The sequence below is a fragment of the Streptopelia decaocto genome (genome assembly GCF_964273445.1).
Source record: "Streptopelia decaocto genome assembly, chromosome: 1".
Classification (NCBI taxonomy): domain Eukaryota; kingdom Metazoa; phylum Chordata; class Aves; order Columbiformes; family Columbidae; genus Streptopelia; species Streptopelia decaocto.
Genome location: NC_138663.1, coordinates 66,748,131 through 66,772,237, shown reverse-complemented (window position 1 = coordinate 66,772,237; position 24,107 = coordinate 66,748,131). Strand labels below are relative to the sequence as shown.

The window sequence follows — 24,107 nt, the reverse complement described above, 5'->3', positions numbered from 1 at the left end:
ACATTGAATTTGTTTACATCTTTAAATGCCGTACTGAAGAGTCCTTTACCAAAAGTCCGTTTTCCATAGAGTAATCAACTCCTCCCTTAACTTGATACAACCCACTGATGTAGCTGCTGCTGCTTTCAGTGGTGTGCAAGTTTTTTCAGTCCTCCAGGGGTTCCTGTGGCTAGTCTCCAAGCTTATTCCAATTTACCAGAAAAGGCCATTGCAAGTTAAAAAGAAGGAGGACTAACAAAAATTATCCAAGCCCTGCAGTGAACATACTAATATACAGAGTAACGTAACTGCTTCTACTGACATTTCCTCTGTTTGTGTAAATAGAATTTGCTGACAAAAGATTTTGTTCTTCTCTAACTCAGCAGCACCCATTTATTATAATTATAATGCTGTCTTCTGCTCTGCAGTATTTCAATTATGAAAGAGCCTGTTTTGAGAATTGATTGCAAACATTTCCTCAACTTTATTAGATAGCACAGTTTGTGCTGATGGTATCGTTTGTTTATAGAGCATCCAAAGTCTTGTCGGGTCTTGGAGCCACACAGAAGCAACCAAGCTCTTCAGTGCTGTGCCCAGTCTCTCAGTGGCACCAGTGCTAGTGCTCCAATTGCTTCAGTAATTTCAGGATGAGTTGGCACTTTTGAATTCAAAAGCAAACTCCTATCCCGCCACTGCACGTTCACTATCTGACCTGGCGGTGCAAATGAGGAGTTGGGAGTCTCCTGCTGGCTCCATCCCTGGGAAGCTGCATTAGTTAGTCCCACCACCTGATCTCTCTGCACTTAAGCTTTCCTTATTTTTACCCCTTCTTCCCACCTCTGTCACAGGGAAATTATTTGGTGCCTGTGTAATAAGCAACGAAACCATGTAAGTAAAAAGCGTAGTGTGTCCTCCTGTTGAGAACTGCATTCTGTGTTTTCCCCTCAGACTGAAATGCCTCTGGGTTGTATGCAGGCCTTGCAGCCTCTGCTAGGTGCCTATGCATGATGGCTGTGTTGTGGCGGTGGAAAAGGTGATGGATGTGCCACAGGCAACATCATGGTGGATATAGTGCAAGACCCTAGACAGGTATTGCAGATAAGAGCAGATTTTATGTCCAAGCTGTTCACTCATCCTCGCAGACTTCAGCTGTGCAATCACTGCTCTGATTGTAGACCAATTACTCTACAATTAGAGAGAAGGAAGTAGTAGCTGTAATATCCTGACCAGATTTGGATGGTTCAGCCTATTTTTGGCCAGTGACCTGACCTGGAAATGGAAGAACAGCTGGGAGGCTAAAGCACCACTTACTGTGTGGATTTCCTCATCAGGGAGCAGGCAGGCCAGCAGCTCAGGTGCTAACACAAGAAGCTTCCCTGATTTCCCCCAGGTACCCCTCAGTGGGTGTCTGCTCTCTGGGTGAGTCTGGGTGGATCCACACTCTCCAGATTACAGAAACCACAAGGTACTCAAGAGGCTTCACAGTCTGGCGGCAGCACTGTCAGAAGAACCGGAGATCAAGATATCATATCTGCCTAGTGCACAGTGAGCAGATCAATAAGGGAATTGATAGGGAAACTGAGTCGATAAGGACACAGACCGCTGCCACCACCACCCAGGAGCTCCTGGGAGGCAGGAGAAGGAGAAGCGGCATCACCCTGTACCAGCCCCGTCTGAGGCACGTGGGCGATGGCTCATCCATCATCCCAGCTCGCTTCTAAAGCTTGTGCCAAATTGCAATGTAGGTCTGCTTGATCTCTGGTGAACGCATTTAACTGTTTGCTAAACAAAAGTGATCCTGTCAGTCTGCACCCGGCTGCTTGAACTGCTCGCAATTACCATTCCACCAACGTAACGATGCGTTTTCAGGCGCTGCTGCTCTGTCAGAAGTGTCGGTGGCCATGTAGCTATTTTGCAGAGCAACCCATTGCTCATGTGAAGGAGGCAGGTGATGTTGTAGCTATAGCTGTGGGAAGAGATGTTGAAGTGCACACAGGTTACATAGTGAAATAATAGTGATTGAGGCTAAATCCTGGGAAAGTTGATCCCCGATACTTTAATCGCTTGCTCCCATTCCTGCTTTCAAAGGCAGGTGCGATCCTCTGCTGGCAGTTATTGGTGTGTTTCAGTTAACTTCAGGGCAGGTAAGTGGTGGAGGGAAGAATGTGTTTTATCTGACAGCAAAACTGCAGGGCAGGTTGCCAAGGCAAACTTGACAATTGATCTCGACAACCGCCTGTTGATGCCAGTGCAGCAGGCCCGTAAAAAAAAATTGGTTCCACACCCCAGCCCAGGGGCCAGTGACAACACCCCGATTTAGGCTTAGCTAGTTAGTGCAATCTAATCATGCTGTCCAAGAGCAGGGGAAATGAAAACTGAAATGAAATGCAGAAATGGAGAACAACATTTGAAGTGGAGAAGAGAATGAAAAGTAAAAAAGTTCTGTGTATGTAGGAAAAGCTCCTCCTGCACGTTGGGTTCCTAAAAGGGCAATGGAAGCAGAGCCCTTCGGAGATGCAAGATGAGTTACCCATAACACAGACCTGATGAACAGCTGGTGTTGTGCAGTTGTAGCAGTGGTTTATAAACCTTTCAGCTTACCTTCACTGAAACAAGAAAAACACACTGCTGGATCAGACTGCTTTGCTGGTTTGCCTGATATATGGTAGTGACCCCAAGAGATGCTTCTTGGTTTTGGTTTTATTGTTTGACTTCTTTCTTTTTCTTTCTGCAAAAAGGCCAGAAATACTCCATCTGAGATGTGAGTTGACCATGGCTACTCTGAAAGCTGGCCTTCATATTCTTGCTGCTGCTCCTGCTGAAGGTTTGCGGCTCTTGGTAGGAATTCCGGAGACCCTTTGCTGCTGGAGATCAAACAGTGCTGGTCTTATCTGAAATAAAACTTGTCTCACCACTCTTGTGTTTGTGAGTGAGAATATGAGGTTGTGCAACCTCATGCAAATATGAAGAACCACTCTGATGTGCTAATGAAGACGTTTTTACTGTTGATATTAATAGTTACCATGCTTTTGTCGGCTTCTCCCCTGCCTTGTTTGCTTATTGTTGCTGTTGAGACTGTTTTATTGCTCCTTGGGAATGCACCTGAGTTGACATGCAGAGAGAAAAACAGCAGAGCCTTAAAACCCATTTGATGAACATTCATTATGTCCTTAATAACCCTTTTAACAATGAAAGGAAAAAAAAAAATCACCTTCCCTGCTACAACTGCACTCATTCAAAATTTTAATTCCCAAAGCAGCTCTGTCTTACCCTCTGTATCTCCATGTTTGTTGCCAGGGCTGTGCTTCCCATGGATGGCAGATTGATTTGAGCAACAGCAGGTGGGGCTGAATGAGGCTGCTGGGTTTCTTGCTGGAGTTGGGTGGATAAATGCGCTAATAATAATTCTGTGCTATTCAAGCTACGTTTCTGTGTCCGGCAAAATGTGAGCGTCTAATATATCATGTTTTCACTTTTGGACATAAAAACATATAGATTTGCCCTTAATTTAAAAATGTCCGTAGAGCATTGTGTTTAAGTTAATAGTAGGGAAGAGCTATCTTTGTGTAAAGGCAGACACTGCGACTATCAAATGATAGCGAATAGTTGAAATGGAACTGAATTATTTTTCATAACTAGTTTTTCATGGATGAAAGTTACAGAAATGAACGGGGATTAGAGGATTAAAAAAGTGCTGGAAAGAAATACAGGCAGTAAGGCTCGTCCTGCAGGCATCAGGCACCATGGGCCAACGTGGAGCTGCTGTCTGGGGTGTTCCTCTTTCCCAAGGGAGATGTGGGCAAGCATGTGAACTGACTCTTACCATCAGTGGAATATCCAATAGTATAGAGTCCTGCAGGAGGTATCCATGGTATGTAATACAGTGAGTTTATGCACATAAATGCACCAGTGTGTGTACAAGAGAGTGCACACACGTTTGCGTTGTGTCTTTGTGTGGTTGCATGCCCATCAATAGGTTGACAGTCACAAGCTCCCCTTGGACTTTCCCTTCTAAATGCTGCTGCCTGAACAGAGCAAGAAGGGGAGCAGCTGCCATCAGCAGATCCATGCAGAAACCTCCATTTTCCCTCGTAGCATCCTCAAGAGAAGGCAGCCTCCAGGCAGCGAGCAGGAACCCTCGGGCGGGCTTGCTCTGCTGCTCAGGGAGCTCCTCTGATGCTCAGCCTTGAGAAAAGGGGGAGAGTGGGCCAGGAGGCAGATGAACCAGTATGAAAACACTTGGTGCCGTGATGTGTGGTCTGGCTCTTGCAGAGCTTGCAAATGGTACAGATTAGGGCATGGCTCACAGCATGGAAACTGGGAATACTGGTCTGTGGCATCAAGAAATGTCATGAGGTCCTGCTTATGTGTGCTTGGTACTTGAACATAGGCTAGATGTGGGAGGAGGAAGGAGGAAGCAGTGTGGGTACCACATCCACTTCCTTCATTGAGGGAAAAATATTGGTGCATAACATCACTGGAATGGGTAAAAAAGGAGCAAGCAAGGCTGCGCTTTCTCCTCACTCCATTTTAGAAATAAAGCCCTAATGCCGTAAGGGAGACTCAGGTTTCTTGCTAAGCTTTCCCACACACCTACCCACTGAGTTTTTATATATCTTAAATCAACATTATCTGGCGTTGTTTAAATTCAGTTAAATTGCACTCTCCATGCAGTAAAAAATTGTGTTCATACAGCCCTTTATGCGTGTATGTCTGTGTGTGTGCCTTGAAAATGCCTCTCAGCGTGGACTGCAGGTGGCCTTGGATACCATCTGTGATTTATTTCTGGAAAGAATTAAAATACCAGCACCATTTGTTAGCCTGTTTTTACAGTGAGTCAAAAATGTGCAGTGCTGCTTGGCTACGACTGCCAGGGCTACATTTGCTCCTGAAACCGTGAGTGCCCTTCTGACACTTTATGTTACTTGGGTCAGGCCCTTGGAGCAATCCCTCTGGTTAGGCATTTGATGAAACATCTTCATAGAGACTTCACAAAATACCCTGTGCTAGTGGATGTTACAGACTTGAGCCACAGATCGCGTCCAAGCTGTTGGAAACATCTTTGCGCAGCGTTCTTCTGAATCACCCTTTGACAATAGGCTTTTGGGGTAATTGGTGCTCTTGTATATGTATATGGTGGCTGTCCTGAAGCTAGACAAAATTGCTGACTGATTTAATTGTAATTGATGGCTGAAAAGGCTGCCTGATAATTTGAATCAGAGACTTAATGGCCTTTACAACACAGTGCATGGGATGATGGCCAAATTACTTCAGCCAGTGTAATTTATTTTTGAACCTGGTCTCTATGAAGTGCTGATCCCTTCCTGTTTTGGGGTGTACTCCACCTCTGCTCAGTTTTTCTGCATTTCAGTGATCAAAGATCAGTCAATCAAGGCACAGACTTTTATTTACTCAAAACCCGAACTGGTTTAAGTGCAACCCTGAGCCCTGATGCAGAGGCAGTATCTGTGCAGTGTAACTGCACTGACAGTGGTGGAAGCTGGATGTCCCTGCTGGGATGCACAGATGTGTGTGTAACTCACCCTTGGACACTGGTATTTACAGGCAGGGTCCCTTCCTAGACCATGGCTTCTGTCATGGGTGCAGGTCCTTCTGCACTGTCCTTCAGGGACTTGCTGGCTTTTCAAATGCATCTTCTTGGAGAAGAGCCCCCAGCAGCTCTGAGAGTGGCTGCTCCATAGCCTTCCTCAGGCACTGAATCATCACTCTGACTACTTACATGTTGGGGACTGATGCTAAAAATCTGGAGAATGGAAAATGCTTCCCTAATGAAGCTGCAAAGCTGTTGTCTTATTGGGACAAGACATCTATTTTGATTTTTATGTAGGCTGCACAAACAGAAACCTATGACTGTATTTTGCAGGTATTCAAGTCTGCTTTTCACTTTTGGCTATTGCAAACCTCAGTTCGAAGGGTTAATCACTCATTCCCACAGCCATTTCTTTTTTCCCTGGCCTGCTGTCCTTGTCTTTATGAAAACTTTGCTCAAAGAATGGCCAGGTTGCACTTATTATTGTCATGCTAAATCAACAGAGACCTGCCTTCACTGGTCCTTACCAAAGGTCAGCAGAAAAAATGGTTCCCAGCACACATCTGTCAAGGATAACCTTGAGACTTTCAGTGAAGGCTTGGCAGGAGTATTTGGGGCACTCTGCTTATCCCCAGACTTTCAAATGGCTCCTTCAAGCAATTTGGGCAGTGCTGGAATAGGGTTGCTCTGATTTACACCAAAAACCGAGGCAAGCCCCCAGACATCTCAGAGACAGCCGTGATCACGGATGGCATTATGGGGCTGTACAGCTTTTTCTGGCACCCATGAACCTTGGGAGATGACAGGTGTGATTGCACCCCATCTGCTTAGGTGAGATATATGTTATTTCATCCCCTCACATAATGGTTTGGTTGAAGAACTCACCCAATGGTCTCCTGTTTGCTATGTTATTCCTCTGGTTTCTGTGGGCTCTACAGAGGCGCCTGCACTGTTTGTGCTGTCTGTAAGTCAGGCATGTCGTGAATTATTAGTCTTTTATTGGGCTTCACTGGTTTCTGGGATTTTCAGGATTTACATGGATCCTGCATAAATTCTGTATAAGCAAGCAGCCCAGTTTGATAACCTCATGTTGCCTCAGCATTGCAGGGAACATGTGAGTTTAGCAGGAAAGGTTTTGTTTATTTATATTTAGCTGTGACATTGTTTGACTTAAAATCCTTTTTTTTCCCCTCAACTCTAACTCTTAAGCTTCTACCCCCATCCAAGTTTGAAAACGTAATGAAAATTCATAAATTGTAGTATTGTTTAATGTGCTACAGGTTTGTTTTTTAAATGGCACGCTTCTGGATATGTGTTTGTTTTGTTTTCTTAATGGATGCCAGGCTTAAAGAATTCACGGGGCTTTTGTCCATTTACAGATTAAATCTGTTCAGCTTCTCTTTTGTTTTCTTTTCATGTTGCTGTCCTGGAGAGGTTTCCCTTGATATTAGGGTCCAGCACAGCTGCTGTCCCGTTTGCTCTGCCCATCAGCCTTGGATGCTCACCTTGATGAATAGGTTTGCCAGTGGCAGGGCACCCACTGGCTGCTGGTCCTGCTGGCTGGGCTGCCGGGCTGGGGGAGAAGCCGGACAGCCGGGACCTTTCTTCCTTCCACTGATCCCTGGCTGCCATTCAGCACTTACTATTAATATTTATACTGAATTGGCCTCTGGAGGTCCCAGATGAGATCAAGATCCTGCTGTGCTGGCCACTGACTGTCACTGGGATGTTGTCATCACCACAGAGGACTTGTGAACAGAGAGGTGACAGTACCGGGAAGGGAAGTTTTATTATTGTCACTTTAGAGATGGAGCATGGAAACCCTGAGACACAAGACTTGTCCTGGGCCACGTGGGAAACTGTGGCTGAGATGAACACTGTTTCTCAGTGTTCGTGTTGTAGGTGCTTGGTGCCAAAATGTGGATGACTTCTGCCCGCTAGAAGGTACAATATATTTGAGGTGGATTGGGGTACCCAAAGCATCTGTGGGGACCCCCCTGCTCTTCAGCAGCAGAGGGAGGACACCTTGGGTGGGTGCCTGAAGTTAGCTGTAGGTATTGGTAATCAGGCACCCTCTCCTCTGACTTCTGCAGCAGGACCTCCATCAGGATCTGAGCTGGACCGTGTAACACCAGTGAGGACCCAAGTGGAACCTGTAGAACCACTCGGAGATGCCCTGAGAGCCTCTGGCACCGTGCTGGGGTGTGGTCGCTCACTGCCTTGTTCCTACATTGTGTCACATCCTGAGCCAGGCCACCTCGTAGCTGAGCACGTGGAAATAGGCATGATGCAAGACCTGGCTGCTTTGTCTTGCTTTCCCTGAAGAAGATTACGCCTGAGGCTTTCAAAGGAACCTAAAAGCGTTAGATCTCTCACTTGCCTGACTTTCCACAGGATTTCCGTTAAAAAAAAATTATAATACAAAAAATCCCAGCCTGCCACAAACCCTCTGCCAAGCTGAAGGGTGTTACCTTTGAGGAAATATTGATGGGACTACTAAAACTCCTCAAGAGAAAACCAGCTGCTGCTGCTTAATATTGCAGGATTATCTTTCCCTCTATAAAAGGAATTCAAATGCTGCAAATTGAAGGTGTTTTTGAGAAAGACAGAGGATCTGGCTCTGTGACCGACACGTCTCCACATCATGTAGAGCAGCTCTCAGAACAAGGTGCCATGCTATTGTGAGGCCATGGCCCACGTTGCTGCCAGTGCAGGATCGTTCCCCACAGGGTGACTGGTCTTGGAATTACATCAAGTCCAGTTTTAATTCAACCTGACATAGAGCTTTATTGAGAACTTATGTAAATACATGAAAATGAATGTGGTGTAATATTAAAATTGAAGAATTGACTTGAAGTAGTATACTGGAGTAAATATAAAATGGGCAGTATAAAAATTTGGCACAGATGAAGCATTATTCACATAACATTCTTACTTTTGTTGGCAAACTGATGCCAATAAAATAATACGGTATGTGTTGGAATGGGGCAAAACATGCCTTGAAAACAAGTTGCCATGTTGCCAGCAAGTAATTTGGCTTCAGTAATTAAGACCTGACTGTACGCTTAACTGGGCTGCAGTGAGCCTTGGGGATGCTGAGCATTGCGGAGGGTCGCACAGGCACCAGGAGAGCCAAGAGCGGATAGCAGGGCAGCATCCCGCAGTGTAGAGGACTGGTGACAGGATGTCTGTCTGTCCCAGAGCTCTTTAGCCCCTCTTCTCCTTCTACCACCAGAGAGGTAATACAACCTGTTTTCTCACAGCGGTGCAGCAGTGGTAATTAATGACAGCTGCTTCAAAGGTGGAGCATTCCCTGCGAGCGCTGAGGTTAAATGCATTCTCTAATCAGAAGATGCATTAATGAAAAACAGGCATGCTAGATCTCCCCAGCTGAATCAGTTGCTCATTTTTCTCTTTAGCAGAAATGAAGATGCTTGGAGCTCCTCTGAATGTTGTGCAAGATGATGCTCACAGGTTTTTTTCTTTCTGCTACTGCTTCCATGGCATGACTGTTAGGTTAATGATGGCCAGTGTTGCTTACAGCCTTTATAATGGCTTTAAGGTCTCATGTTATAAGTCACTGGGAATGCACTTTTGACAGGTTTATCACCTGTGCTTGGCAGGGAGTGTCACTCCAGTGTGTGACATCTCAGGGCTGTCCTGCCTCAGAGAGGTTGGCTCTGGACTGCGTATCATGCGGTGGCTGTGGGCGGCTGCCCAGACCCCTGAAAGCCAGCATTGCAGCCTTTTCCATGCTGTCCCTGGTAGTTTCCTTGGCTAATTGCACATTAGTCTGGCCCTGTACCCTTTTGCTCCCTGCCCCTACACAGCCATGGCTGTGCAAAAACCACATAAGGCTCTTAAGAGGGAGTGGGGAGTTGTCACGCTAATGCCTTTTGCCCCCTGAGCACCGCTGGCGCCAGCCCTGGGGCTGTTTAAAGGCAGGACTGCAAACTGAGCTTGCCAGTTGTTTAAGTGATCTCTCTCGATCTGAATTAAAAGAATTAAAATTCTTGGTGGATTATAGGTTGTAGCCATGACAACAAATTCTCTCCCTTTCCCTTTTTTTTTTTTTTCCTAGATTTGTCTTACATTTCAGAAATGTTGCCAAACAAAACTCATCTTTTTTTTTTTTTTTCTTTTAGTGTTTCAGGTGATAGAAGCATTAAATTAAAAAGCAAAATAAATGGTCATCAGCATTTTGATGACTGTATATGTTTTATGCCTGGTATCTTCCTGTGAAACTGAAAATCTATTGACTGTGCAAGTCAATAAGGCTTTTGTTCAGTGGTATTAGAGGGAATTTTGCTAGCCTAAAAGAAGTGAGAATAATTACTAACAGGAGTTCTTGTGCAGTGTATACCTGTAATAGTTAAAGGGAAAGCTGCTTAAATTTATTCTGACAATTGCAGATACAGCACTGGAGGAATCATTTGAATTATTCATTCTGCAACAAGGAAACATCCCACTTGTCTTCTCTTTAGAAATGAAATGCCGGTCTGATTTTAAATATACTTTTATGGGGTTGTTTTCCTTTTTTTGTTTTTAAAGTAATTTTGCCATTTCAAGGGTTCTATTAGAATTAACTGTGAATGTAGGTTTTTAAATAAAATTATTCTGATTTCTGAAAGAACGAAACAGATTTTTTTACATAAACTGCTTCTTGTAGAATAAGTTTAATGAAATTCAGCTTTCTTTCATAAATAATGCAGCACTTGCATTTGATTAGGTGAAGCCTAGAGGAATTTCTACCTAATCAGATGCATAGCAAGAAGGATATTGCCTGCAGACTGCTACCATTATCAATGGTGGTGGCAAGGAAAATACAGCTCCATGTGTATCCAGATAGAAAGCTTTGTTTCTTCAGAGAAGCTGCAGAACAAGGTATATATGTTCCAACGACTGATTCCTTGAGCCTCAGAGTGTCTTGGCTATTTATAAAATAAGACCTGGGTTCTGAGTATTTTCATTATTGTGGCATGAAGAGACTTGAGGTTAACTGGAGAGCTCTTTGTCCTGGTAATGTGTTTATGACCCTTCCAAGAAATGAATACATGTGAGGAAGAGACAGCCTTTACATCAGAGAGCTTATGGTCAAAGTAAGCAAGGTGGACATTGGGAATCATTTGGACCTATTCCAAAAGTCTTGAAAAATGGCACAAACCTCTTGATACCATGAAAATGGAAAAAAAAAAGTGTATGTGCCATCATTTATTAAAATGTCACATACAGCAAAAAGCAAGCCATTTTACAAGTGGTGTATCTGCAAGTTTTGCAGAAACAATTTGAGAGTTCTTGAGTAAATGTTGCTTTAATTAGTCACCTGTGGTCAAGTTTTATGATACCCTGTAAATCCAGCCACAAGAGTTTTTTCTGCTCTGGTTTTATCCCCAGGAAGCTGTTATTAACAGCAGTGGGTGTGCATGAACAGAGGCCAGTTTGAGTTAAGGCCATTAGTCCTTTAGTCATCATCCATATTAATGAATAAAAAATGGCCTGGTCCCCTTTCTCTAGCCCTGAGGCCAATTGGCGTCAATTGACCTGCAAACATTTAGATAGTGCTTGCGTCCTCTGAGACACAGTGGCTGAGCCCAAGCTGGCTTTTGGGACCAGACCCTGGTCTGGGCTCAGCCCTGGACCGCTCCTGGGAACTATGTGAGGCTGGTGTTAAACAGTTAAGGATCGTGTTAATAGTATAACAGTGTGAATGGTCATGGGCTCAGGCTCTAACTCTCGTTACTTTATTAGAAGTGATGCTCTCTTAGGGCTTGGTTATGCTCTGGGCCGATCTGAATTGAGTGGCATCTTGCTCTACCACTGTAATAAAGTAATACTCCAAATAAAAGAATAAAGATCTGAACCCTAATGGCAAAGCCCCAACAACACTGCCTTATCTCTTAGTGTTTACTCGGATATGTAAAATTGCAAATGTCAGAAGTTCTTTGGGATGGATGCTAAGCGGGTTTAAGCTTAAGGTTCTTTTTTCACTTACATTTCTTGGAAAGGGCAATGAGATGTAATGAATAAATGTAAAACACAAGAAATAGAGCCCAGAATCTACGGGAGATGTGCTTGCATCCTGTGATTTGCTGTCAAGAGGTTTTAGTGCTGAGCTTAGAAGTGTATTTATGGAACTGCTGGTCAGAACTGTGCAGTTTAAAGGTGAAATCAGTTCTCTTTTTTAATCTTGAGTTTTCATTCCTCTCAAAATTGGTGCAAGCAAATCTCCTGGGCCTAAAATGTCATGGGAGCACTGGAGGCCAAGAATAGAATTAATTTCTGAAAGTTTGAAAGCAAAATCATCAGGTTTTGGGCTGTAAAATGGTAATCTGTTTCTGACTTTCCCAAGAACTGCCTGAAATACTTTTGCCCACTCATAACTCAAGTGACTTCATGTCAGATATTAGAGCTGTTTTTATGTGTGAGTACTGACAGAAGTAGTGCATGGCTTTTATCATAGCCAACTGGAAAAAAAAGGCCTCAAAATATAACTCCCAAACCTTTTTTTGGTCCAAAACTATGTCAAAATCCCATGGAAGAAATGGGAAAAAGAGCTAAGCCCTCGGTCATTTTGCCTAGGATAGATAGGGTGTTCTTCGCTCAAGGTCCTGGTCAAGGTATCCCACAGAGTTGCATCCCAAGTGCTGAAGAGCAAGCAAGCCAGTCCTTCCCATTGCTCCCCTGCTGTTGCTGTGGGAAGTATTTCTCTCAGCCTGCTTCAGCTGGGAAGGCTTAGCCTTGATAGACAGTGGATTTTAGGGCCAAGGTCAAGACTCAGCACTATACCCTTGTGACTATCTTGTCTTCAGCTGGTGTTTCTCCAAGCACAGGCAGCCTCTCGCATCCCAAGACGCACAGGCTCACTGGGTAGCTTCAGTGATGGAAAGTGATGCTGTTTCTGTGCCATCTGCAGCCCGGCCTCAGATTTCATACTCTTTGCTCCTCTGTGACAAGATCAATTAGGGAATTCTTCAAAAATCAGATGAGCAGGGAGTGCAGGTAGCGTGGGCAAACAAACACGGGGCAATGCGGACATTTGAGACATGTGAACTGCACCTGAGAGCTTGCAGCAGAAGTGGTTACCTCTGAGAGACGGGATGCTTATCTGTACCTGAGGGATGTTGACAGAGTCCACAGTTGTTAGTTACTGAGTGGTGGTCGCTACCTTTATCTTTTGTCAACTAAGCTTGGTGTTGGGTGGAAAAAGGATTTTGGGGCTTTTCTCTTGCTTAGTTGTAGGAAACATCCTGGTTTTATTATCAGTACATGTCCACTCTTCCCGGAGTTCCCTCGTGCTTCACACTGTGTTCATCTCCCCAGCTTCACCCCCACGGAAGATGCTGCCAGAATCACTTATGTGCAGTGGAGTGAAAATGTGAATGATACAAATGTTGCAGCAGTGTATAAAATGCTAAATTATTCATGGTACTTCAGCACAGAAAATCCCAGGGCTGAACTGACATAATGAAAAACTCCAGGGGAAAAAAAAGAAAAAAGCAACCACACACAAAAAGAAACAAACAAACAAAAACACCATGGAAGGTCTTATATTAAAACCAGTTGCAAACTTTAGAGTTAGACTGTATTATAGAATCTTAATCCCTTCTTCTTCCTTTAAATGCCCCTCCTCATGCTGTACCCTGGGCTATCATAGCCAACTGCTTTTAACATCATTATCCACATCACTTTCCCATGAACCAGGACCTAAGGCAATGAAATGTCAGATGACTGGTCCTGGTTCAAAATAGAAAATCTGTACTGGCAGCAGGGTTTGCAACTAGATCTTCTCAAACCGAAGCCTTGACCATCTTTAACCTGCTTCTTCCTCTGTATCGTGAATGAAATAGGCATTGGGAATTGTTCAGTGGGCAAGCGCCTGTGCAGCATCTCATATCAGAGCAGCAGACAGACACACAGCTGGTCTCCCAGCTTGCCATGGGCTGCTGCCACAGCTTTATTTCTTTATCGTAATGAACCTTAGTTTTCACCCATCTATGACAAAGGGTCCTGGGTGTTAATCTTGCCCTGGATCACTTTTACCTCTGGAGTTTTCTGGTGTAAGACGTACAAATGAAAATATTAATGTAGGAGTACAATTTTGTCTGAGAATTGGACCACAACGCGCTTCTTAATTCATGGCAAATTTTAATGGAGATGCAGTGTGCCCAATATGTAGTGTTGTAACTGAAACAGGTAGATGTAAAGATCAACAGATGAGTGAAAAGGAGAACTGAACCAAGTGGTGAAAAAATACAACTTGAAGCTTAGGAAATTCATAGTGTTAAGCAGTCTGTTTCCAGATATTCTTAGCATTTTGCTTGATCCTGAAAATATTGTTCCAACAGCTGATTTCAAGTTTCCTTTTGCACTTTATAAAAAAAAAACAAAAAACAAACACAAATAACAACAAAAAAACCCAGATCAATTTGAACAGTGTTGTATTGGTTTCTGTACATGTCAAAACATACTTCCATTGGAAACATATTTTTGACAAAACAGTTCTTGCTTGTTTAAAAACATTTTGAATAAAGACATTCAAGCTGCTTTAGTCACTTTGCCTTTTGCTTGGAGGGTAAAATAGGCTTTCAAAGCTGTTCAGTGTTCCTTTTGCCCTGGAGGCATGCAGGAACTGTAGGAGAAGATCTGATTTGCAGTTTCTTTGGGAGTTGAAAAGGTTCCTCAGGATCCCATAAGGACCGGCAGCAAGTGAAGGGAAAACAGTGTTTCCTAGCCAGCATCCTTTGCTTTACCAAGTGCCAAACAGCAGTGGTGGCAGCATTAGTAACCTCAGCTTTATATGTCAATTACTGAGTGTCTGTAACTTGATATTTTGTTTTTCGTAGACTCTACCCTCGTCACGCAAGTGCTCTCAACAACCTTGGGACGTTGACCAAAGATGTGGTGGAGGCAAAGGACTACTACAGACGGGCCCTTCAGTTAAACCCTCAGCACAACAGAGCTCTCTTCAATCTTGGCAACCTGCTCAAGTAAGTTGAATGTGGAACTGGCACCAAGGAAATTCACATTCTCCCTACACACATCAGCAAAGTAGTTTTTGCTGCTAAGTGGTGAAGGAATGGCATTATTTCCTACTGGTGGTCAAGACTTCTGGCACAAAGGTCAGGCTTAGTTTGAATATCCTTATACTGTCCACCACATCACTTCAGGTGCTGTTTACAATTGTGCTTCAGCTGGAGGGAATTCACTTGTTCCAAATCAGGAAGCAAAAAATGAGATGCCTAAACCCAACTAGTCACCTGAGACTCCTATCTCAATGGAGCGGTGTAAGCCTTTCCAGTGGAGCAAGCCATGTTGTCCCAAGACAGGCATGTGATGCAGATCTAGTAAATAACACAGATCCAACAAATCCCTCTCTGCACATTCCCACTTCTCCTCATTAGCTGTATGGAAGGTCGATGCCTAGTTTAGGCATAAGCAGCGAACCCTGAGGTGCTGAGACCAGCAGAAGGTTCATCCCATTGCAGAGGGGGTGGGTCTGCAATCGAGGGGAAAACTGGTTTTACATCCCTGTACAGTTACTCTGCTGAGCAAGAGAACAAGTTAATCAGGTTATAATTTCACTCATTGTTATTTAGAGTGTCAGCCTTGAGCAAGGAGAACAGCAGACAATCATAATCATGTGAATTAATTTGGCTAACCATATCTAAACGCTGGACTTAAATCTACACAAGAAGCTTTGCAAGTATGATAAGATCCACTTGGGGTGCAATTAAAAAAATATATATATATCTACCCATGCATTACTGTTTCACACCAGCAAAAACCCCCTTGTTTTTGTGAGGATAGTGTGTTATTTGCTGACAGAACTGCATAAACTACATCAGTAAAAGCAAAGTTATCAGAATAATATTACAAGTAAACTTGATGGATTTGGGTAAGAATATTGCAGCTGAGTAATTCTTAAATAAAAAGTAGATGAGTGCTTTACTGGAAATACTAGAAAGAAAGGAAAATGGTAAAGACAGTCTTATTGCAAGAGAAATGGAAGGTCTTTGTATTATTCATCGAATTCGGTTGATTGAAATTAATCTTAGGTGGCAATGCTGTTTAAATATACATATTGTCCTTTTAATCCATCATGTTTGCCTTAGTTATTATTCTCTGTGATTTTTTAAAAATATAAAATATTAATACAAAAGAATGTAAGCCAGAAGCAGCACCAGGACATCCCATGTCAATAATGCTTAAATCTGGCCTGTTGATGGGCTCTTATGACCCAACAGATGCATATAAACTGAATTTGTTGCACTGGCAAAGCACAAAGGAGACATGTGGGAAAATCTCTTAGAACTGCTGTTTGTTTTCTGTGCAATATGTCATGTTTTTCCTAATGTGATAGTTAAGATATTGCGTGTTTTGTTGGACTGTATGTGCTCTGCATCCTTCTGTGGTGCCATAATTGCAGTATGTTAAAAGTGTGTGATGCTTGTGCTAATCTAATTAAGATAAAGCACTCAGGTTCCACCTGCCCTTTTCCCAGAGCCATTTGCTCATATTTTCTAGACTTTTTTTTTTTAGGCTTCCCAAACAACCTAGTGCATCTGAACACACCAGTAGTATTAATTATAATGGAAACGGGGTGGGCTCATCTCCCTGTTAGGATTTAAAAAATCCTAAATTAGGTAGAGTTCATGGTGGAGGGACTAGCATGTACATAAAGGAGATTCTGTGTGGGCGGATCCTATATTAATATCTCCCCTAAAACACAGCCCAAACCCCTTTGCCGGGTTCTTTCCTGGATCATCCATCAACGTACAAGAGATCATCAGCTGTGCTGGTGCATGAGGCAACTTGTAGGATGGCCAGACAGGAACGAGGCAGAGACTTCAAGCTCCCCTTCCTACAACTTTGTCTTTATTTGTATTTTCTACCTGTCTCTCCAAATTATCCTTTCATGCATATGTATATAGGGCAACCAGTTTTCTGCAGACACTAAATGCTAGTGTAATCCAGGTAATAAATGAAAATCTGCAGAATATTACAGGCAGATATTACTTTCTGGCTGTGCTATGAGACATCATGAAGAGTGTTTTGATTTTTAAACATATGGCGGAGAGAGAATAGATGGTCAAGCCATAAAAGCATTTTCTGTCCTCTTTGCAGAGGCTTCAGTGCATGGTGCAGATCAGGAAAATCCAAATCAGCAACATTTGAGGCCCGTCGCGTAACAGCACTTCTTGTACTGAGACACCTAACAAAGCTGTCTGGCATGGGGAATTCCCGGTTGAATTCTGCCAAGTTCTTTATACCCATCCCTGCTCATAGTGTGGAAATCTGATGGTGGATATTAGATTTCACCTCCTCTGGAGTGCTGAGAAAGGGGAACTCCAAGATTTTGGGAGGATGGGTTTGCTATTCCCATGTGGGAATCTGCCTCTCATTATTCCATGTAAATAAGCTCTCTATTTAAGCATCCATTGCTTGTGATTTAAGCTTGAGTAAAAATCTGTTTTGAGGACTACATGGCAGAATTTTAAAGGTTTTTCTGCAGAAGTCCTAGATGTAAAAGGATGTTTCCATTTTCTGTTTGCACATAATGAAGACAGCTATGTGCCAGAAGATGAATGTACTCAGGAAGCATTGCAGGGTAATGGCTGAATAAGCCTCTGGTTTTGTTTACATCTCCTAAAATAAAGTTGTATGTCATTATTTTCTTGCTTAATATAAATATTGGAGAGTAGATAATTAAACAATGCCAACAGATTTCTTAGTTAAAATAGACCCAAAAGATGGCCTACCTGAAAGCGATAAATCTCTTTCTCCAGTTTTGTGATCTGTAATCAGTGACACACAGCAGCCTGATGCTACTTTCTTGTGTTTTGTTTTGAAGTTTCCCATTATATCAATATTTAGCTCCTTTATATAGATTCAGTTTTGTTGAGCTTGAAAAACTAAGATAAATATCGTTCAGAATACCTCACAAATTTATAGCCTGTGAGATGTTCTGTAAAGAGACAAGAAATAAAATATTACGAACATTTGAAGTAAATATTTGTCTCGGCTTTCTGTTGGAGGAAGGATGGGAGACAACTTATTTGCAGTACTGTATCTATCCGTTTTTGAAGCACTCCCAACATTCAGTACACTATTTCTTATGAAGAAAAGCCTCAAAACTCTTACGTGCTTTGCGAGTGTTATGGCTGCATTTTCGAAGGGAAAATGAAATGCCTAGAAACTATGCCCAGTAAAATATTGAGTTTTTTTGAAGGACTGATTCTCTTCCGAATGTAGAATAACACACAAGGTGTTCTGTGCATTTGTTCCTGTGATTTAGTTCAAGTTTAGCAAACCTATCTATTCAGAGGAAGGAGGACTGTCTGCCTTCTCCAGTACAGGCTTCTGGATATGTGTGTATGTGAATGTGCTGATGCAGGCTTGTGTAACTGCCTGAAGATGCTGGAAAACATCAGATAGCTATTACGTGTATTGAGATTTAAGATCTTTCAGAGACTGAAACATTCCTCCCTTCCATTCAAAGAGGCAAAGTGAGTGATAATGCTCAGTGATACTGCATCTGGCTTTCTGGATGGTCTCTGGTTAGGATATCCTGCGCTGCATGAAGTGCTGTAGTTATCTGTCAGTATCACGTACATATTGTAGCCTGTTTATTAAAACAAAAACCAAAACAACAACAAAAACCCCCACAAAACAAAGCACAAACAAACAAAAAAAAACAACCAACCAAAACAAAACAAAGCAACAACAAAAAATCCCACCTCTGCCAGTGTCAAATTTACAGTAGATTAAAAACATAACGTAGGTTGGAACAGACCTCTGGAGATCATTTGATCAAGCCTGCTGCTCAGAGCAAGTCTAATTGGATCAGGTTGCTCTGGGTTGTGTCCAGCTGAATCTTAAACACCTCCAAGGACAGAGATGCCACAATCTCTCCATGCACTTTGTTCCACTGTTTGACCACCCTCGTGCTGAAAAATATTTCTCCTTATATCTAACCAGAATTTCCCATGTTTCTACTTGGATCTGTTGCTTCTTGTCCTGTCATCGTGCACCTCTGAGAAGAGTTTGACTCTGGCTTCTGTGTGTCCTCCGAGCAGGTAGTTGCAGGCAGCACTGAAGTCACCCCTGAACCTTCTCCAGGCTGCACAGGCACAGCTCACTCAGACTCTCCTCAATGCAATGGGTGCTCTAGCCCTGACCTTCTTTGGTGGCCCTCTGTTTGGCTTCCTCTGGGAAGTCCATGACTTTCTTGCACCGGTGAGCCCAACTCTGGCAGACATTGCTCCAGATGTGGTCTCACAAGTACCATGTAAAGGGGAAGAATCACTTCCCTGGACCCACTGTTGGCCGCCTTTGCCATGTAGGGTACGTTGCTGACCCATGGTCAACTTGTTGTCCACCAGGATGCCTGTCATTCCCCAACCTATGTTCATGCACAGGGTTATTCCACTCCGGGCACAGGACTTACTTTTGCTTTTGTTGAACTTTCTGAGGTTCCCATCGGACTTGGGCCCTCTGAAAAGCAGCCCTGCCTTGCAGTGTATTGCCTGCTCCCCCACTTTGGTATAGATGAATGGCAAAGGTGTGCACCTAAGTTATCTGAATCCCTTTTAAACCAGGGAATCGAACAGGCTTAGAGGCTTCCTTTCAGACAGGCAGTCTTAGACACTGCAAGCTCCCCTTGGATTATGGTGTGAAACGAAGATGAGATGTTCGGAACAGCTGCGGAGCCCTGGTTGAGTTCTGTGTTTCTGGTTTTAATGCAGCCGAACTAACTTCACAAAACAAAGCAAATCTTGAAAGTTAAAAAGTCCTCTCGAGCTTTAATTCCTAGGTTGCTCTTTCTGTTGCAAATGAAATTTGCTTCAGCGCTAACAGCCCACACACAGCCCCGTGCAACGCCAGACTTCTGCAGGGTGGTTTTGACTGATGCTTGTCCAACTGCGGGGCACTCGCAAAAATATGGAAGGGATGCTTCTGGTGGAAAGAGCTGTTCTTGCCCTCGGCTCGAGCACGCTGGTTGTAGAGGGAAGGCTGGGAGCTCAAGAGGGAGTCAAGAGAGGGCATTGCAAGGCAACAGAATTTTGGGGAAGATTTGATTGAGTGACCATAGACTCCACGTGTCAGTTGAAGTTGTTCCTCTCTCTGTCGTAGCGAAGGTACACATTACCTAGCTTTTCCTGCTCTAGATCCCCAGTTTACGGTAAATTAGCGTATTGGACTGTTCTTCCAATGCTCTGCGCTCTCCCAAATTGCAGGAGATTTATATAAGCAACGGCCTCAATCTTGCAACGCGTTGGCCTTGATCCAGGAAAGCACTTCAGCTGGTAATTAATTTTCAACTTGCATACATAAAAGTTAAGTACGCGTTTAAGTGCTTGGCCAGAGCGCTTGGTATCTCGCAGGCCTGAGCCCTCTGAGAAACTACTGGATCTGCTTTTTTCAATGTAATTCAGTCTGTCCTATAAAAAGACGCCATAATCTTTCCCTCTCTGCCCCCACTTTCAGGAGACAAACATTGTTCTTGGATCAAAAGAAAAAAAAAAAGCCATTTTGAAAAAAAAAAGTAATCAAGAGGGCTGCCCCATGTTCAGAGTGCATGCTTGTGGTTAATGGGAGCTTTTACTACTGCTGAGTGGATCACTTAATCCTTTTATTTCTGTAGCTGGCATTTCCTACATTTTTTTTGCCAAACATCAATACCTTTATAAAGCAGTCATCTGGTTTTGATTTATAAAAATGTGTCATGAAACTCCAGCCAAGGGATCCAAAAGTTTTATAAATTGACAAGCTAGCTAGTCTTTAATTAGTGTAGGAGAAAAGTGGTTCTTTATTTGGTTTTGCTTCATTCGTGTAATTTATATGGAACACCACTGGAAGAAGAAAAAGACTAGCACAACTGGTTTTACTTAGCTTAATGCACAGGCAAAATATTCTTCCAGTTACACAACTAGAGAGGGAAAATATCTGCAAAGCCACATATATTATCAGCTGAAATTTGCACCTTATAAACAAGATCTGGTTACTTGACCATGTCACTCAGATGAAATCTAAGGCCAAAGTGGCAAGGTGTTCCCATGTTTTCTGTGTCCCAGAGCCCTTTGTTTCTTTTTGTAAGCACTGCTATTCATATTCTTTGTACACCAAACATAAGGAGAATGTTGTTCCAGCCCAGCTAAGCATCTTTAGATGTTTGTTCAGGAAACCTTCTCATTTTTCTAAAGAAAGAAATACAGTGTGATACTAGAAAAATTGTAGCTCAAATAAATAAACATGCTTAGATTTTTGTTCAGGAAACCTTTTCCTTTTTCCAAGGCAGTAAACGCAGAAAAATGCTGAAAAAAAAAATCTAGCTCATCAGCATAGACATCTCTCAACTACTTTTGTTCATAATCCTTAGGATTTGTAGAACAGACTGCTCTAGCCTAATGATCGACTTGCTAAGGAATTATTTAGACATCCTAGGCAGATTTAACTTAGCAATATATGAATTTCAAAGTGTTAATTTAAGTAAGTCGTAAGTAGATATATGACAGCACTCGTCGTCTAGGAACATGCAAAGACTTTGAGGTGGGTTTTTTTTAGGAAAATGCAGATGTTTTGGTGTCTACAACCTACCGAAGTGAGAGTAAATGTCCTGTTCCCAGGTCAGTCAGTGCCTCAGTGACGTGACTGGGGCCAGACCTCCAGAAGCTGACTGCAAACCCGGTGTTACCCCAACAACATCATGCCCATAGGCCACACAACTTCCCAAGGATATCTCTGGGAGGGTCTTGTGCAGTACTTCGTACCTGGGGACACTTTTGCTATCTTGTCCTTCATGTATCTTTAACTCCTGACAGGATGAATGATGCAGAAGGTGATGTATTTGCCGTAAAGAGAAACACTGAGAGGAGATGTAGAGTATGATTGGAGAAGTTTACAAAAACCTAGTTGTTGTGACTCAACGGTCAGAGCATGTGCCCTGCACTGATTGCATTGTAGCCAAAATACAATACTTTCATTCTTCAGTGTGCAGGGCTGAGGAATGCGCTATTTTGGGTGTGTTTTGTAGCAGACCAAACAGCGGATTCATTAAAGCCAGTGTCCTCCCAGCTCCTGGGAATAACGTATGGAAACAGTGATGGGCTGAGGAGATGCTGGGTATACACGCCATGGAGAGGAGGCACGAGTGAATCATTTAGTCTTTAGTTGAAAAGGTAAAGCTAAGGACTTTCACATGTCTTTAAAGCAGTTAAATCAGTGGGATGACCTAAATATGCTCTTACAGGAACTTTTCTTTCTTTTTTCTCCCTCCTTCCCTGTGCTGCAGGTCCCAAGGGAAGAAGGAGGAAGCCGCAGTCTTGCTGCGGGACTCCATTAAGTACGGCCCAGAGTTCGCAGATGCTTACTCAAGCCTGGCCTCGCTGCTGGCCGAACAGGTAACGGGCATGGCCCGAGCTCCTGTGCCTTCTGCAGGGTGCAGGCACTGTTCCAGCATCCGTGACACATCCCACGCATCGCGGGGCTGGGGAGCACCCTTGCCTCGCATGTGTGCAGCGACAGAAAGTGTGGATCTGTGGCTGTCTGCAGGCAGCTCTCGGGCTGCTTTAGAGATGAGTTTTCCAGGATAGGAAGCGACTCGTTCACAGTGAGTAATTACACCCACATGGCGTGGCTCTGAATTAAATCACTGTTGAAGCTGTGAGTAAATACCCCTCTCTTGCAGCTCCCCGCGTCTATGGCGAGGTCTTAATCCATCGCACTTGGAATGTTGTGACAGTAGGATAGGCGAGCGCTTCCCTCTCATACACACACGCCTACGTAGATAACCTTGAGATTTTGTAATAAATCACTCCAAAGCTAGGAAATGTCTGAAACAAGGTGGCCTCCGCAGCCCGAATTCTGCTCCTCGTGTGCACACATCAGGTTATGGCCGTTAATTACTGTGGTAGATGATCACATACACAGGGTGTGAAGGCTCGCCAGCTTCATGTTGCTCTTAATGAGCAGCTGTTCGCTATTTTATTTAACCTCTTTGTTCAATATGTGCCCCCAGGCGTTATTTACTGCGCACAGCCCAGGCTGCACTCTGAAGGCAGGATTACTCATTTCCTCTCCGGCTTGTTCCCTGTGCTCATTACTTGGGGTTCTCTCTACTCTCTGTAGTTAGGTAATTTATTTCTACAAGGTCCCTGTGAGGTGAAATATTGTCCGTGCAGAGGAAAAGGGAAATTGAGGCACAAAATTCTTGAGTTCAGAGGCAGCAGCCAGGGATCGTGGGTGCCCATGTCAAGACAACAAAGCCCCGCTTTTCTCTGTGCCTGTAGTAGCAGATGAGGGATGCTGTGCTTTGGGCATTGCTCCCATGGACTGTGCCCAAAACCAGTGGCCCCATTCTGGGGGCATGGGGGTGGGTGATGAGGTCCTCATAACGGCACAGCTCCAGCACGCATCCGCAAACCTTTTGAAAACTGATTTTTATCTCCCCAGGTTTCAAATCTAACTGTTCCATAGCACAGAGTGCTAAAGGTTTCTTAAAAGGTTGCCAAATGCAAATACAGACAAAGCAAAGAAGTATCATCTTTCATGGTTTCCCATTAATCTGGCTGGCGAAATCTTCTCCTTGGAAGGGGATACATTTCAGCAAAACTATAAGTGAAGGTCTTGTTCTGGTTTAGACTTCTGTAATGATGTAGGCACTCTGCAAAATTAACCTATGATATATATGGGTTACTGGAAGATGTGCAATTTTATTTCAAGTGGCTTTCAAACATTTGAATATTATTAATATCAGCTGCAGGGATCTAGAAATGTAGTGTATGAATTGAAAGAACCACTTTATTGAATGGGAACTGTATTTCGAATAAGCCTGTCAAGGAAGAGTCTCCTGCAAGTACAGGAAATGAGTCCTCTGCAGAAATACCTGGTTTTAATATTCATTGAAATTATTAATTAGAACCATTGATTGTAAGGTCAACAGAGCAATAAAGCCATTACAGACTCCCGAGGCCTTCTGCCCAAAGCAAATGCTATTAGTAAGTCCAGCAGTAATTTATCTACTTTTACTTACAGGTTGTTCATCTTGTGACTTGAGGAAGCGGTAGGGAAAAAAGGTAGTTAGTACAATTTCCTTAGAAAATAGCCATTTCCTGGAGGCTTTTAACACCTTCTCATGTCCAGCCACAGCGGACGGCTACCTGGTTGTGCAGCTCCTGCCTCGCACACCCATCTTAGTGACCGCAGTAGGGGTTGTCCTACAAATAGGTGCTGCTGCCCATGGCTACGGGCTGCAAAATCGCACCCTAATGCTGTGCTCTTCCTGGAGGGGTATGGGCAAAAGTTTTTGGCATCTTCAGCCCAAAGGCTGGTGACAGGACCCCATTTTTCAATTCGGGGTTTTCCGCTTTGTCCAAGCAACAGTATCCAAAATGGTTAGAAGTTTCAAACCCGTTTTTCTGTCTGCTTCTGGCCTATAGTCTGTCTCACAGCTGCAGGGGTGTCTGCAATGCCAGGCAGCATGCAGTGGGCCGCACGGATGGCATCGCTGTGGAGATTTGGGGAAGGGAGCACGAACTGCCTCTCTCTTGCTGGGATGCGATAGAAAGGGGCTGAAGTG

At 43.5% G+C, this 24,107-nt stretch overlaps 1 protein-coding gene across 9 annotated transcripts in view; it reads left to right on the top strand.

Moving 5' to 3' along the window:
• TMTC1 (transmembrane O-mannosyltransferase targeting cadherins 1) overlaps positions 1-24,107 on the top strand; it is a 174,631-nt gene that overhangs the window by 112,722 nt on the left and 37,802 nt on the right. For all 9 annotated transcript variants that reach the window (XR_014185130.1, XR_014185131.1, XR_014185132.1 and 6 more), the window contains 2 exons: positions 14,374-14,517; positions 21,822-21,930. Coding sequence is in view for 5 of the 9 variants with exons in the window: in XM_082062646.1 (XP_081918772.1) it covers positions 14,374-14,517; positions 21,822-21,930 (253 nt within the window). In the remaining 4 variants the exon portion in view is untranslated. The remainder of the gene's footprint in view (positions 1-14,373; positions 14,518-21,821; positions 21,931-24,107) is intronic.